The 17,594-nt window shown below is 41.8% G+C and overlaps 1 protein-coding gene across 1 annotated transcript in view; it reads left to right on the top strand.

Moving 5' to 3' along the window:
* Positions 1-16,530: 16,530 nt before the first annotated feature.
* CFAP36 (cilia and flagella associated protein 36) overlaps positions 16,531-17,594 on the top strand; it is an 11,813-nt gene continuing 10,749 nt past the window's right edge. Inside the window, exon 1 of the mRNA XM_031058277.1 lies at positions 16,531-16,539. Coding sequence (XP_030914137.1) covers positions 16,531-16,539 — 9 coding nt within the window. The remainder of the gene's footprint in view (positions 16,540-17,594) is intronic.

The following is a 17,594-nucleotide window of genomic DNA, read 5'->3' as shown; positions in this document are numbered from 1 at the left end:
GGCTGCGGGCACCGCTCAGCCTGCGGTGTGGTGAGGGGGAGAGAGCCTCGTCCCTTCCCCGCTCTGGGAGTAAAGGTGCCCCTGAGGGATGATAATGCTCTTTCAATCACCCTTTTGGGGGAATAGAGGTGCCCATGAGGGAGATGCTCTTCCATTCCCCTCTGGTGGAATAAAGATGCCCGTGAGTGGAAAACTCAGCGCGGGAGGGATATTCTCCATTTCCCTTAGGAGAATAAAGGTGCCCGTGAGGCAAAAAGTGTAGGAGGGAAAGATGCTCTTTCATTCTCCTTTGAGGAATAAAGATGCCCGCGAGGGGAAATCTCAACCCAGAAGAATAAAAGTGCCCGTGAGGAAAAAAGCACGTGAGAGAGGGAGAGAGAGGCTCTTCCAATCACCTCTTGTGCAATGGAGGTGCCCGTGAGGGGAAAAGGGCGGGAACGAGATGCTCTTCCTTTCCCCTTTGGGAAATGAAGGTACCCGTGAGGGCAAAGCCTGTGACGGAGGGAAATGCTCTTCCATTTCTCCCTTAGGGAATAAAGGTGCCGATGGGGGAAAAAACTTGGCACGGGAGGGATAGTCTCAATTTCCTTTAGGAGAATAACGGTGTCCGTGGGGAAAAAACACGGGAGGGAGAGAGGGAGGAAGGAGAGGCTCTTCCATTCCCCTTGGGGGAATAAAGGTGCCCATAAGGGGAAAACTCAGCACGGGAAGGAGAAAGATCCTCTTGCATTCCCCTCATGCGGAATAAAAATGACCGGGAGGGTAGAAGGGTGGGAAGGAGATGTTCTTCTATTCCCCTCTCGGAGAATAGAGCCGTGAGGGAAAAGCTCGGTGTGGGAGAGAGATGACTTTCCATTGCCCGTTTAGGAAGTAAAGGTATCCATGAGGGGAAAAGTGTGGGAGGAAAAGACGCTCCGTCATTCTCCTTTGGGGAAAAAAGGGGCCCATGAGGGAAAAAACTCAGTGCAGGACTGAGATGTTCTTCCATTTTCCTTTTTGAGAATAAAGGTTCCTGTGAAGAGAAAAACTCTTACCCTCAGGAACTGGAATCCAGAAGCAGGACAGGTTTCCCCTCAGGAACTGGAATCCAGACACATCCATGTTAAGGTAAAATCCAACTTTCTGGAAAGGTTTTGTGGGGAATCAGAGGATGACAAGCAGTGTGCTGGCCTGATTATTGTCCCTTTCCTGAGCCTTCTCCTGCTTCTTGTGCTTTCAGTATTCAGTCCTGCATTAATATGCATGGATATATCTGCTTAATACATTATGTGGTTCATTGGCAAAGCATTTTACAAAATCTCAAACTAAATCCACCTTCTCTTCTGTGTGGTATAAATTGCAGCAGCATATCTTTCATTTTGCACACCTAATTAAAAAACCAAACCAAAACAAAAAACAAATCCTGCAAAACATTGCAATAGAAGTGACTGAAATTAAGTGCTTTTGAAACAAATCAAGTAACAGCTAAACAGATACAGTTTTCCTTAACCCAAATACCAGATAGATATTTTTCCTAATGTCCAACATTGGGAAAAACCCCAATTCCAATCGTGACTTGTTTCCCAGAATGCCTAAGTAACAGATTAGAAAAATATAAATTATGAACCTTGTAATATTAGTCTGTCTTTTGCATTCTAAGGATTTTTTTTTAATTTAGACAATGTTGCATAGTTCAATGACTTTGATTCTCACAGATCCCTAGAGTGAACTCAGCTCTCCTGTGAAACAAAAGAAATAAGGAAGGGCAAAGGAAAACTCTGCAGTCTTGGTTCTGAATGAGAACCTGGTGATCCATGGGTGAAATAACTGCCAATAAATTCCCAGCCCTTCAAGGCAACCACAAAAGCATTTTTGTACAAGCCTGCCCAGCCAACCGCTGCACTCCCCGGGCTGGCAGCAGTCTGTAAACATGCGACTGTGCCCACAATGCCATGGAACTTCCCTGCCTCATCCCCTTGTTTCTTCTGGGCTCTAATTAGGCAGTAATGACTTTGGCATCAAGCAATTTCTAGGAATTAGAGCCCAGCCAGTAGAAGTTGATAGTCCATGTAGTAGTAACAGCAGCTGGCTCACAGAAACCATTTCATACTGAGCTTCCCTAGCATTAAAAATTGAATTAAATGGTTTTAGATGTTTTTGCTTCCATCCACATCATGCAGTTGGCCTGTGTGCTCAGCGCTGCTGTTGATCACTGCTCCTGCAGAAAGAGTGCTACATTTGAGCTATGAAATGTACTGTCAGCTGTTTTACCTCGAATGATTTACAGTTCCCTATTTGAACTGGAGATTGGTACAAGATAACATTTCAGAGAAGGTATCCAGACGCAGTCAGAAGAGTTTTGTTTTCAGTTTTGGTTTGCATTGGGTTTTGTTTTCTTTTTTTTTTTTTCCTCCCAAGACTAAGAGCCCTGAAAACCTATGAAGAAACTCTAAAGTTTCTTCCAAGTAGCTGCCACTTTGTCCCACCCAGTGTGAGAACATGTACCTCCTTTCAGGTACACACAGACACCGGCCAGGATGAACCGATGCCAGGGCAGATGTTTGCACTGGAGTCAGAGCCAGAAGAACCTGGACTGCAGCCACCTCAGTGAGGTGAGACAACTCGCCCTAGGACAGGAAGCTGTCAGCCTTTGATTGCTCAACCCTTGTTTGACAGACAACCCTTAAAATGAATTTAAATGTTTGGCTTTGGAGTTATTTCTCTGATCTTGAACTGAATACGGAAGGCTTTAATTTTCAGCGTAGCTGTCAGGAGTCCCAGGAGCATTGTTCTAGGAAATACTTAGAAGTCACAGCTCTACAGGGCTGCATTACTGTAACCTGTAGCTTGTGATATATTTGGCTGCATTGTTTTAGCACTTTTTACCTGGGAAGGCTCCTAAAAGAAAGTTTGATGACTGCACTTACAGTGGTCAATCCCAGAAGCTGAAGAAGTTGAGAACTGAAGTTAGCTGACCCAAAAGAGAGAAGAGACATTATTATAAAACTGAATTCTAACTACTCTAGGAATGTATATTCAGGAATATTTTGGAACTAAAAACATATCCTTTTTATAATTTGAAAAAATGCATAGAGGACAATCTTGTTCTTTCACATCTCATTTTCTGGAACAGCACTGTCAGTATTTAATACAGAGTGTGACCTACTGCTTCTGAACAAACAGATTTAGAGATTACCTTGCTGTTAGAAGAGCCATGTTTGTTCTTGTACAGGTAAAGCACCCCCATCTCCTTTCTTTTGCATCTTCCATGTGCCACAAAGACTGTACACAGAAGACATGGAAATTATAAATGATCTATGCCTAGATCCCAGATCTGCAAATTGAGTTACTTCATCTTCTCAGTGAACTTTTTTTTTTGCTCATGGCATCATTTCCTGTACCTGCTATTGCAAAATCAAAATTGAAAAAGAACATCCAGAAACAACCTGATGCCTTGAATCTGCAGACAGCAGGAAAGAGTGACCATGTACAGCCCCACTTACCTTGTCAGGGTTTGTCAAATCATTTCTGGTCAGCCCTGCCCGCAGCGAGCCAAGGGAGGGGACAGTTTGGGGCTTAGATGACAACCAAGCTTCGCTTTCTGGCTGATGCAAGACGCAGTGGTTTTCTCTTCCTCTCACACATGAGCAAAGGGAAGAGGTGACGCTGCTGGCTCTGCCTCCCAGCCAGCACTGCTGGGCTAACAGCCTTTGCCTGATGGGACCTCAGGACAGGGAAAAACAGGGACCAAGCGTGGATGTTTGGGATCCACAGCAGGGTTATGAAACCACAGCCAAAACTGGAATGTTCTGATTGTGGGGTTGGCTTGATAGGACAGTGTCTGGTGAAAACTGCAAGCCAATGACAAGGACAGCCACCTTTCTTGTCCTGTTTGCTCCTAGAGAATCCCATTTCCCTATCAAACCCTATTCCCTATCAAGATGGGCAATAAAGGGAAAGGGCACTGAGGGCCTGAGCCTTTGTAAGTATGGCTATGAATTCCTAAAGGTGCCACAAATACAGCAGACTAAAAGCTACTTTTTGTTCCACGGGAGTGCAAAGAAGGGGAAATCCCTCTGTAACATTAATAAAGAACTGAAAATTCCACAACAATTTTTGAAGCTTTCTTCCCTGCTACAGTGTCTGCTCTGACGTGACCAAAATTCCCCATCAACTTTAAGGGAACTTCCTAAGAAAATGGTAAGTAACCTCAAAATGAGGGTATTTTGAAAAATTAAGAAGAAAATATTAGGAGCTTGGGGAAAGTTGGTGTTGTCCATTTAAGATTTTTTACAGATCCCAGACATTGTGGCAAATAGCAAGAAATTAGCCCAGAGACAGCAGACAAAGAATACCCTGTACAGGTACCAGTGTGAAATGCACCAGAATTTCCTGTCAGGCGCAATGTTCATTGCAAGAACAGCCATTGGCCATTTCCAGCCATGCCTACCTAATGCATCCACACTTTCCTTCAAGGACTACATGGACAGTATTTAAAAGGTGAAAGATTTGGTGAAACTGTCCCACTGAATACTGGGATTCACCTAAGGAGGGAGGAGCCTACAGCTTCTTGTTACTCTTCAATCAGTGGGACAGGCAGGAAGAATGTTACTGTGGCAGGCCAACTGATGTGATCAGAAATAAACCAAGTGTTTGTCTTGATTTTTAAATTTAATAGCCATTCCTAAGATTTTCCATAGGTTTAAACTCTTAAAAGGTGTCAGAGAAGCACTCCCTTTCAAAAAAAATTCATTTGGACTTAGTATTACAATTCAGTTCTTTTTCCTGTCTAGCCAATAAAACATTTATCTGTTTCCAGCTGCCATCTGTGAACTACAAGACTGTCTAATAACGCTGATGGTGAATTCCCCCTTGTTATTTGCTGCATATAAAGGAAATAAATTGTTATTTTCCTAAGAGCAAGCATTGAGCATTACAGCAAGAGCAGCAGTTACCAGGACAATAGCTCTGGTACTCACTTCTGCTGTGGCCAGTGGAGTGAGACTGAGCAAAAGCTCTTGCTGACATGCCTTCTGTCAGAGGAGATCCTGCCAGTGCAAGCAGTGTTTCTTACGAACTGGGTCAGAAAGATGAATTACAGAGCACGCTCTGCATTTCCTCTGCTGAGGAGCAAAGTGCAGCCCAGGCTGCTCATTGTTGGCAGCCACAGCTGCCCGTGGATCTGCAGGTCTGTGCCTTGGGAAAGCAAGACCCTGGAATTGTACCTACAGCACTAGGTCTGTAGTCATCATCTCGGATCCCTGATGTACAGAAATGTTGAGCTGGTTTTCTTCTCTGGTGTTTTCCTTCAGCATGGAGCACTCTCTCCATTCAGCTTCACAAAACAGAAGGGGTTTCTTATGCCTGGGGAAGACTTTTGTACCTCAAACTCCATTTGCCCCAATTTTACTTTCTTATGGCATTAAGCTTACTTTCTTTCACAGCACATCCCAGGTAATTGTCTCCCTGTCCTTTGCCATGGACTCTTGCTGATGCCTCCCTCCTTTCACCCACATTTTGCAGTCTGGATGTCACTTGACCCCAGGAGCTTGGGCAGTGCTGCCATCAGAGCCAGGTTTCTGAGCTCACGAGAGGTTAAGTTCCAGAGCCTTGCATCACTTTGATGTTACCATGTCTCATTAGAGAGGCATTCCTCACCAGCTGGAGGTGGCTCTTCCCAAGGTCAGGAAATAATGAACTGGGTGGAGAACATTTCTGTCCTTGAAATTTCCATTTGTGTATGTGAACTTAGTTATGAAAAAATGCACAGCACAAAGAATGCAGCTGTAGTAGAATAATTTCTGTCCAAGCCTCTGCTCTTCTGAGCTCGCTCCCTCAGGATTATCCTATTCATTTTCATGTCTGATTTTACCCCTGGTTATTTGTCAAATTATTTACATCTGAAAACAGCTTTTCTCTCCATGAAATACTGGTGAAACAATTAAAAGCTTTTAAGATATCCTTATTTTGCCTTTGGGAAAAGAATTTGACAAGCTTATAGAACAAGAAAGCACAAGTTATTTACAGCATTAAAATGACTGATATTAAAATATATGAACTAATTAACAGAAAAAACTAAAGGTCATTAAAAAGTAATTAATGCTGGATTAAAAAAATAGTAATTAGACTTATTAGATAGCATTCCTGATGAAGGTTCTTGAAAGAGGGTGGATTCCTGGGTTACCTGGAACTGGGAACAGCCTACTCACTCAGACCTCTTTCAGACACTCTGTTAACTGCATGATCCCTTTGTTTGCATTAATAGAGGGTTCAATTCACTGTGACACCAACTGAATTGTGAATTTGATTGGAGATGAACACAAAATTGGAATTCTTACCTGTGTTCATCTCATATGCCATTTTTAAATCCAAATCTACCACCCTTTAAAATTTCTTATTGAAACATTTTTCTACAACAGGTAATTTTTCTTCTGCTAAAACCCACAGTGATACATTTGGTCATTTTATTTAGGCTTTTGCAAACCACTGTCATCAACAGCTATTTCCTGCCTATCCCATTCCAGTGCCTAAATATCTCCCTCTGTGGATTCTTCTTGCCAGCTTTATGTACCTACAAAATGCTCTATTTTTCCCTAAGGTGGTCATACAATATTGAAGTTCTTCATGATTTTTATATTCCATTCTGTAAAACAACTTCAGAATTAAGTGTACAATACGCAGTGGCTGAAAGGTCAAAGGATGGTTCAGCAAAATACTAAATTTCCTTCTAATTTGAGGCTTATCCTGAGATGTCAGTTGTCTGGGCCTTTTGAAATCTATTATGAAGCAATTTAACACACTCCTTATTTTTAATGCTAAAATTAATAAGCAGTTACCTAAAATTACTACAGAAAGAGGGTGCCTGGGGGAGTGGTGGAGTCCCCATCCCTGGAGGGATTTAAACCATGCGTTTGTGGCACTTGAGGATGTGGTTTAGTGGTGGCCTTGGCAGGGCTGGGGGAATGAAAAAGATCTTTGAGTCCAACCAATCTAAAAGAGTATTATTTGTTTGATTTTTTAAAAATAACCTGGGTCAGATTAGAATTCTGATTTTTATATATATCACTCTTGATTTCAGTGCTTGATAATTCTTGTGTGGGCCAGAGAAGGTTTAATTCCTCTTAAGGTTATTACTTTTAAATATTAGTAGCAGGTCAAAAATATATAAAGTATTAAAATGAAATAGATATATTTACTATACAAAGTAGAAGATTGTAGCCCTTTTCACACAGAAAATGCTCTACTAAAATAATGAACAGTTTGAAATTTATTTCTTCCTGCTATTATGATCTATAGAATATTTTTCATCACAGAATTAGTCCACCTTAACAGTCTGCCTTAAAAGGATGAGATTATTCAGCTTATTCAGGCTGTATCTCTGCAAAAGGAAAACACCTTAACAAAGAATGGTTTGTTGCTGACCTGCAGCTGGTTATGGCATTTCATCTGAAAGCCTATTTAAATCCTTAATGGTAACATTTATTCCCTCTCCCTCAGAGGAGTATTTTACAAACAAAATTAATTAACGAACGAGGACAGCCAGTTTTGTGCTGTAGCTGAAGCTGACAGTCACCCAAAAGGGCTGTTGGCAGTAATAGTAATCATCATCCCAAGGCACAGAGAGGTCTCCTGCCTCTGCTGAGCTCCCTGCAGCTCCCAGCCTGGGTGCCTGTGGAGCACAGAGCACACGGAGCTGCTGCAGAGGGTTTGTGTACCAACAGTGGGAACAGCCCACGAGTAACCTCTGACTCAAATGGTCCCTCTCTGCTCCCTGCACACTTCCCCCAGCCCATCCACACTTCCTTTACAAAGATGACTGATGACATGCTTCCAGCTTGTGGGGCTTTTTTGTAACATTTCAGAGCTGATCCTTTTGCACTGAGTGGAAATACACATTGCAAATGATTCAGACTGACTTGACTTCATAACTGCTCGGGCCCAGATCTTCTGCCCTGTCTAGTTCTTTCTTTTCCTGCTTCTGTCCTGATGCAGTTAAGTGGAAGCAGGGAGCAGTGAAGTATTGGGAGTTCTGCAGTTCCCTTTGTACCAGCGACATGGACTGTGTTTAAGAAATTAGTCAGGCATTTAGGGACTGCTAATCCTTCTTGTGAAGAATACAAGGCTTGTTTCTTCCAAGGAATTCCTCTCTCAAGAGCCCATGACATAGTCCAGTTTCACCTACTAAATGTTCTTGCAGCAAGACAAAAAAAGCAAAAATAGGTGTTTAATGTCATTTTCTTCCCTTTCCCCTAATTTTTCATGGGCTGTTTGGTGATGACATTTTTTGATCAATAATATGTCTGCTCTTTGAACAACTAATAATTTTGCTTATTAATAATGATAACAAAGAGAACTCCAGCTGGTTAAGAAGCTTAGCAGTATACAAATTCAGAAATAATCTCAGTTCAATTATTGTGGGCTTGAGAAATGGACACAAGCAGGAGGCTTCCTCCAAATGACCAAATAAATTCTTCCCATAGATATCTTGGATTTCCCTGTCACTGTGGGTTATACACCTATTAAAATATATGAACCAATCATAACCTGTAACAGCAGGAAAGCCACAACATCACATACAGGGACAGTTTACTTCCCCCCTTCTTTTACATACAAAAAAAAAAAAGTAATGGTTGCAAAAGAAATAAGAAAAACAATGAGACAGGTAAGTCAACTAAACCCCAAATTTCTAAATAATGACTTTTCATTCCTACGATGACCCTATTTTAAGTGAAAGTCAAAATTCTGGCAGTAGAGATTATATAACTGGATTTGCTTTATACCAGAAGTACAGAATTGAAGCTCCTTTGCCTTATGTAACATTTATTTTAGCTTATTTTTAGTTGTGACTTGAAAGTCATTCTAGGAGCTCCTTAAGCTTTTTTTTGTCAGTCTACTACAAAGGAAAATCAAGATGAAACTGCAACTCCTCTACATTGTGCTTAAACCAAGAGTGCCCCCATGAGGATTTTTATATATACATGTATATGTATGCATAGGAGTAGACAGCTTGAGGGTGACTAAAATTAAAATTAGAAATTAAACTTAGTACTTTTTCCTACAAATGAGGCCCATAAAGTTGGAAATGGTATTTCTACAGATTTTTTTATTAAGCTGATGTGGATCCAAAGAGGCCTTGTTCCTTCCAAACCTCTCAGTAATTTTGGCTAATCCTAAGACTACGTAATTGAAATGCCCACCTCCTCAAAGCAATAAAAAAGTCTATCAAATCTTACCAAAAATAACACTGCTGGTTTGCAGTAAAGACCAACGTAAAAAGGCTTTGATTCAAAGGATGAAAATGGGAAAAAAATCCTCAGAAATAATGGCAGGTAAGAAAGGTTTCAGAAATAAACGAGATTTATGATATGCCACATTATGAACAGAAAAGGCAAAAGCATGTTAAAATAAAACTTCCCTGACATGGAAAAAAAGTATAAGAGGAACAGCATATGAGAAATTCTGAAAGTGTCATGTATAAAATCTCTTAAGAGAACTGCTGATTTGAAAATCAGAGTTGCTTCTGTTCCAGGGTGTGCCCACATAGGGGAATGGAACGAATTAATCGTACTGAGCTCAGTTCCTGCTGATTGAAATGATCTGAATCCATAGGATGCAGGCAGTGACTGGCACGATATCACACAGCTGCTCTGTACAAAGTGGGGTTTGAGGGGGCAGTGAGCTGGCACTGCCTTTGATATCCATGTCTCAGAGCTGTGCTTTGCTTTGCACTCCTCCTGGTGCTTTCCCCCCCAGCCTGCCTCCTCAGTGGCCCTTGCTCTGGGATCTGCTGTGTCCCTTGGAGCCTCGATGTCCTTTGTGCTCACAGGAGTGGCATCAGACTCCAAGAGCTTTATGCAAGGGACTGGCTGAGCCCTGAGGAGCAGCAAGTGCTGCAGTGGGCCCTGATAATAAATCTCCCAGCCCTTTTGTCTGCCAGCTCTCAACTCCTGTGCACACCCAAAGATGCAGACCTGCAGTTGAGATGTTGGTGATTATCTTGTGGCTGTACACCATCAGCTTTACACTTCACTCACTGTGCATCTGAAAAAGAAATAACCCTTGCCCTGTGTATCTCCAGTCAGCTGCTCCTAACCAACCCAAGTACCACTCAGCCTGTCAGGAACTGTCACCCTCTCTTTCCAAGGTCCCTGTCCTTAGTGTCAGAGCTCCTCACTGATGTATTCTGTGGTGAGCAGTGAAGGCCTGGCAGGAAAACCCACTTAATTCACTTGTACCTTTTGCTCAACAACTCCCTTATCTCATTCCTTCATGTTGGTTCTGCTTCAGAGTTTGCTACTCTGGAAGTTCTTCTTTTTCCCATCCCTTATTCCCTCTGGCACCCTGGATTTACAAATGAAAACCCTGCCACAGAAAGTGTTCACTCAGCGAAACACTTTGTGAAGGTCAGTTCAAATCACTCCATCCTATTACAGATTAATACACAACACCACATGAGACCTTCTGGAGGCATTTTCCAAGTACCAAGTATGGTGTTTCATCCCTGCAAAAGCTTTCAGGACATATTTTTCTCATATAAAAGCATTCTGGCACAAAAATGCATACAAACAGCAAGGAGCCAGTAATATTAATACCAAACATGCTAAACTCTATTTAGTTCAGTGAAAACCATGTGTATTTCTGCAGGGAATGTAAAATTGAATTTCAAGTACAGGAAGTGCCCTATTACTACTCTGGCACCACAATGCAGAGCTGCTTTGTTGTTTGCTCTAAAATAGTAAACTAAGCCTGTCCAGCCAAGCAAAGTGTCAGGAAAGAGCCTTCTGATCCCTAGCTCCAAAATGGATCTGGCTGGGCTCTTGTCAGCTTTCCCAACCAGCACTTTTCCTACTTTATCTCAGTGAACACATTACCAGTATTAAGACTCCCAGCAGAGTCTTAAATGCAATTTCCAACCTCCCCCCGACCCTTGTCCTCCATCCAACTTCCCTCATGGCCTAAAGTCCTGCCAGGATTTCTGCCAAGAGTGCAGAAGCACGGATTAGCTTCACCCCGTGAGCCTCAGAGCCCCATTTGCCAGCCCACCACAGGCATACGCAAACCAGCAGAGCTCCATAAAACCTCCCTGAGAAATATCAGGGCAAACCCTTCTGAGCAGACTCTGAGCTCTGAGGAACCAGTACCAGCAACTGGCTAGGAAAACATCATCATCACCACCCCACCCCCAAAAACCCCACCCCAAGAGAAAAAAACTCCAAGAGCCCTAACCACCAACAAACAAGGAGTGATAATCCTGGTCTGCCAAGATCCCCAAAGCTCCTTCATTTTGGGAACAGTGGTTTATCTCCAAGGCTGTCCAGTCAGCCTTTCTCCCTGCAGGCTATTGAAAAAGCTCATGGCTGACTTCTGAGCCTTTCAGCTGAAAGCACAGGGGGCTTTTACTCCTCTCCAGAAAGTAGAATTAGGACTGGACAGAAAAAGCCAGGACAAAAAGCTTTGTGCAGTGGTAACTTCCTGTTGTCATTGTCAAACTAATTTGAAATCACAATTTTTTTGTACTGCTCATTTCACTGCATTCCTGGTCTTTGTTTCCTACAAAATCTGCCTAGCCTGCTTCTTCACTGCTTTGTAAAGACCGGTGACAAGTTTCATACACTTGATATACTTGGCAAGTTTTTCAAGGTTAAAAAGCATGAGCAAGACATGCAGGGGGAAATAAGTCCTGTGAAATGACAGCATAGCCCCCAGCTCTGAACTCCACTGTGAGGTAATCCAGGATTGAGTCACAGAATAACCCACAGTTACACACAGCATCATTTGATAATGAAAATGTTATAAAAGCATAGTTGCCAACTTGGTTTTTTTTAATCATAACATTAAAGCACAAGTAAAAATCCCATAGTCCACAAATACAAACTACTTAATAAATAACTCATGGTGCTTTCATAAAAATCAACTATTAAAAGTTACAGAGCTTAATGAAAACCATGCATACACTGCAATCCTACAGTGTGTCCTCCAAGTAAGAACAGGAGCAGCCCTGCTTGTGCTGCTGTCATTTAACCTGTCCATGAAGCTGTGAAAAGCTCCACTCTTTGTCTCACAGCTCTGTTTCTATGCCTTCCTGAGTCACACTGACTGGTGTGGCAGCTGTATCCAGATATACAGAGAGACACAGCTCAGCACTCCTGGCCATGTCCAACACACCCCAGCTCTTCCTCTGTTCCAGACAGAGCCTCTGCTATTACCATGAGTAGATAGCACCTGTTCTGCTTTGAAAGCAAAACCAGTGAGATACTCCTAGTCAGAAATACAATTTATTAGGAAAAGAAAACCAAAATACATGTAACAATACAAAAGAAAACCCACTGACAAAGTCAGAATACAACCTGACACCCTGTTGGTGAGGGTGTTGGTAACAGTCCAGGCGGATTGGTGGCTGCAGCCCTCCTAGAGTGGCAGATGTGGTTCTGTTGGAGCAGGGATCCTGTAGAAAGGGTGTCATTTTCCTCTGAGGATCCAGTAGAAAAGACAGCCATTCCTCTGGGAATCCAATGACTGACTGTTGTGCCCCAAATCCCAGATTATATCCAGGTGGGGATGCTTAGCTCCTCCCCGCTGGGGGGAGCATCTCCCAATGGGCTGTGATCATTCTGTGAGCCATGTGGTGACATTTATGTCCATTAAACAGGAATGGCTCCTGCAGGGATTCATCTCTGAGTCATGCAGAAAGGCACTGATGGGCCCACCAACAGGAGGTAAGGGAGCAACAATGCCCCTCCTGCTTTCAGCAGCTCTTGGGGATGGGAATAGAATATATCTTAATATTGTAACCTAGGACAGCACCTTAGAAAATGAAAAGGAAATAGCACCACAGCAGCATCTCTGTTCTCCCCTCTGCTGGCTGTGGTGGCAAAACCCCTTATTGCTCAGTGCCCCTCAAACCTGCCAGTTGCTGGAAGGCCAATTGCAGCAGTGAGGGAAGTTCATGGGGTGAGTGAGGGGTCTGGAATTCCTGGGCTCTGCTCAGATCTCCGAACAAGTCACTCTGGACACAGGGCTCCATCACATCAGTGAGCTGGCACAGTGAGAGTGTGAGCTGAGAGCGTGGAGTCCCTTCTGCACCTGGGAGCCAGAGAACACCCCTGGAACATGGGATAAAGTGCTGCTCTCCAGCAGATGTACTCTGCTCACCTCATTTGTGTAATTCTTCCAATATCCCACTTGCTACAAGTCATACACATCTGAAATCCATGAAACAGGACTGATGAGGTTCTGTACAAAGCACTTCCATCTGTATCTCTGTGGAAGTATTTCTTTCTTGCACACCCAATTGATTTTTCTGTTTCAGCATTAGAAAGCACAGTTTCTGTCAGGCATTCCAGTGCATTGTTTTCCTTGGGGTTTTTCTTTGGCTTTTATAATCAACAATACAATGCAATTAGCCAAAGTTCTTGGGGGCAACTGAAACATGTGGGTAATAAAAGTCAGAAATGCAAACTCCAGTTCTTCCCCAGAGCCCCCAGAACCAGCACTTTGTCTGTAAATGCCTCCTTGAAAGCCAAGCCCTGAGGTAACACTAAATGACTCAAACCAAACTCATGCCTCAAATAAATTCTCTCTTGCACTGTGCAGTCAAGGAAACTCCAAGGCTGGGCAGCCTTCAGACCTCTTCTAGTCCCACTCCCCACACAGCCCCAGGCAACACTTCAGTAATCCTAATATTGAGGAGTCCTTTTTAAGGGAAGTTCTACAAAGAAATTAAAAATGCATAATTCTCACAGTGCTAAAAACTGAAGAGAAAGTGAAATGAGTCTGTGTGTAGAAGTCTTTCTGCAGAGCTTTCATGACTCTTGGCTGAAGCTGTTAGAAGCTGGACTTGTGTAGAAAGGCTCCTAAGCTCAGAAATAAAGATCTTTCCCCAAAATCAATACACGACTGAAAGTTATATTTTTTTCTTTTTTACCTATTATTGTCATAGATTTGGGGCAACCAGGTTCCCTGACCTCTCTCCTACTCTTATTCAGCAATGAATAAAATGCCCATGCATCTGGCAATTTATTATTTTACTATTTCTAACCATCTCACACCCTTAATGACACCATTTCATCCTCCACAGATGCCACCTTTCCTGGCTCAGTGAAACTCTCCACTTCCAAAGAAAGGTCACAGGGCTTTTCCTTTTTGCTTTTTTAACTTGCTCATGGCTGCAGAACTCCATGCCAGAAGAGATTAGAATAACAAAGCTCACAGGCTTCACCTCACTGTAGTTCATCTTCCATCAATAACAATCATCTGAAATTGGACAGAAAAATCTAAACTGTTACAAGGTTTGTGGAATTCAAGAGGTGCAGACATCACAGAAAAAATAATGGTAAAAGCACTGCAGCAATTACTAAAACACCAAGTCAATGTGTATGGAAAAAATCCCTATGAAAAATGTATATGGGAATGAATCCTCTTGTTGCTAAATAAACAACAAACTTTGCTTCACAAAAATATATGTAATCAGGTAAATGTGTGGGTAAAATGTGCATGGTTTGTGGCAAATATATAAATGAAAAAATCTAAATAAGAGATGAAATAATATTCTTGTAGTTCTAGTATCTCTTTTTTTCACAAGCTACAAAGAGAAAGCATTCGATGTTGGACACTTGAGATGCTTTTAAGATTAGATAATTTAGCTAAGAAGCATTATTATAGGAAAAGCATGTGCTTGTTATGAGATAATTATGTTAGGAGTGGCCTCTCAGGCAGAATGGATTCTGTGAAACAGCCTTACATTTCTATAAAACCTTCGAGTCACGGGAGAAAAGAACAGCTTTATAAAATGAAAGAAAATTGCCTAAATAGGAAGATCTTTAGAAGTTCCTGCAGGAGCTCAATATCCCAGAGGGAAGGAAAATGAAGATAACTCACAATTCCTTACTTGACTTCAGGCACTTCTCCAATGTGTCTGCATTGCTCAGAACCAATTTCTCTCCTAGTTTAGCTTTGACTAAAGTGCAGTGAAGTCCCTGAAGTATAACATATTTAACCAAAAATCTCCACAATAAATTGTTACCAATAAGCCCAAAGTGATTAGTGTTTTAATTTTCAACCTTTTATACAGAAGTCACATTTGATTCTGTCTACTGGACTGAAAGAAAAGGCCTTTGCACCACAGGTTTTCAGAAGCTTGAGCTCAGTGTTCTCTTTGAGGTCAGATTTATTAAAAAAAATCCCCCCCAAACTAAAATTTATAAAAACAAACTGGAAAAGTTGCATTAAGTTTACTAAGGTAAAAACATTTATAGCTGTTGCAGTAGTAAGACTGTTATAAACTAGGTGGATGGGGGAATTAAAGCCTAAACAAAAGAGTAATTAAAAATATTACTGTTTAACTGTTAATCTGATAATTGCACTTTTGCCATTATCCTTTAAATTGCTGAAAAGCTACAAAATTATCCACATTGAAGAAATTAGAAGAGATGTAAAAACCACCTCTGCCAATAGCTAACAAGCTCATCTGCCTCTCTATTTATAAATAGATAAAGAAATTTATAAATTCAGCCACAGATCAAAACCAGCATTCAGCAAAAAGAAATCAGATATTCTCAAGATCCTGGAATTTCAAAATTTTTTATTATTGTGCTTGTGAGTGGAACCCACTGGACGTGAAGAGAGTTGGGTGCTGACATAAAGAATTCAGTGGAACACAGAGACTGGAAAGGCTTGACAAAATTTGCCTGTCAGTGTGTGAGTGTGTAAATACATATATAAATAAAAAAAAATATAAAATATATATTTATATGTATATATGTCAAAATGTCTGAAATAGCAACTTGCTCGGAGAAGACAGAAAATCCAGCAATAAATGCTTTTTGTGACTCAGACAAGGGAGCATTTCCTGCTCCATCTTTTGTATTATTAACAACAAAACCACCATCTCCAGGGTTTCCCCTGGCACCTATGGACAGAACATGATCACATCAGGCAGTTTCCTGTGAGGTGACAAAATGGATTTGATTCCAGAGGACAGAATTTCCTCATACTCATTACTGCAGCAATTTTTCTTGGAACTGTGATGAAATGCTTTAAATTTTTATGCAACAAATAGGAAGTGAATATATCATGCTGCTGATGCTCTCAGACCACAAAACTGGCTGTAGAAATGGAAGCGCTGATGGTGAAAAAAAGTGGCCTGCAAAAGGAAAATTTGAAGTTTTTCCAGTGCAGATTCTTATTTAAATGATGATCAGGTACTTCTCTGCAGTTCTGAGGGCATTGAATTGTTACCTTTGAGAAAAAATAGTGAGAAAATAAATTAGCCTTTGCCCAGCACTGAAACTTTGTGCAGATAAATCTCATTAATGGCTTCAAGGGTTCTTGAGCAAGACCAAGCCCAATCCTGATGTAATGAACTGGAACTGCCACTGTCTGTGGTCATTAAAATATTTCAAAAATAATCAAGAGGTTATTTGGGTGGGGTTTTTTGGTTTTGTTTTTACTTACCAGTGACATGCACCAGTAAGGCAAGCAATCATCCAGTATTAGGAAGAACATACATTTAAACATTGGGAAAAACTTTTCAGTTTGACAGCAGTGCAAGAGATGAGGACAGTGAGAGAAATTACCTTAATTTTAGTGGAGAAAAGGAATATACCACAGCCACCAGCCCAAAGAAATACCCAAATGATTAAGCATCAATGTAAACCTTCTTACCCTTTGCCTTGTAAATGATTTCCTAATTCCAGCACTTTTAGGTTTTTGCAGCATTACTAAGTTACGAATTATCCGTGTTCTTATGAAGGCCTGATGAACTATTAACATTAGAATTAGAGCACCACCTCCAACAGCTAACAGGAACACGTTATTGTTTCTCCACAATGTCACTGCATTCTGCACATGGTAAAATAGGGGCTAACAGGAATTTTCCATCGTCTGGCATAATTTTTTGATAAAATTCAAATATATAAGCCTGTGATGCTGTTTGCAGGGGTCTTCGGATGAGGGAAGAGAATGTGGACTCCATGTTTCAGAAGGCTTGATTTATTATTTTATGATATATATTATATTACAACTATACTAAAAGAATAGAAGAAAGGATTTCATCAAAAGGCTAGCTAAGAATAGGGAAAAAAAATTATAACAAAGGCTTGTGACTGACTGAGACAGTCCGGACAGCTGGACTGTGATTGGCCATTAATTAGAAACAACCACATGAGACCAATCACAGATGCACCTGTTGCATTCCACAGCAGCAGATAATCATTGTTTACAGTTTGTTCCTGAAGCCTCTCGGCTTCTCAGGAGAAAAAATCCTAAGGAAAGGGTTTTTCATAAAACACGTCTGTGACATAAGCCCAACCTGGACTGTGCTGTGAAAGTGCGGGTGAGAGAGGCTTTAGAACAGCTGGGGCTCTCCGGAGGGCTCCGGGCCGTGTCCCTCATATCCCGGCTGTCCCCGAGCACAGGGAAGCCTGGCTGAACCCCCTATTCCCGTGCTCTATTTCCATTTCAGCACAGGCAACTAACAATCATCCCAGGCCCTCATTTCTTCTCTTTCCATTGCTGTGCAGGACCCGCTCGTCAGGCGACCGGGGATCCTGCGGCTGCTCCCCTCAGCCCCGCTGCTCCCCTCAGCCCCGCTGCTCCCCTCAGCCCCGCTGCTCCCC

The sequence above is a fragment of the Geospiza fortis genome, unplaced genomic scaffold (genome assembly GCF_000277835.1).
Source record: "Geospiza fortis unplaced genomic scaffold, GeoFor_1.0 scaffold275, whole genome shotgun sequence".
In the NCBI taxonomy this organism is placed as follows: Eukaryota; Metazoa; Chordata; class Aves; order Passeriformes; family Thraupidae; genus Geospiza; species Geospiza fortis.
The sequence above is the reverse complement of the archived record's forward strand: the minus strand, read 5'-3'. Positions and strand labels throughout refer to the sequence as shown.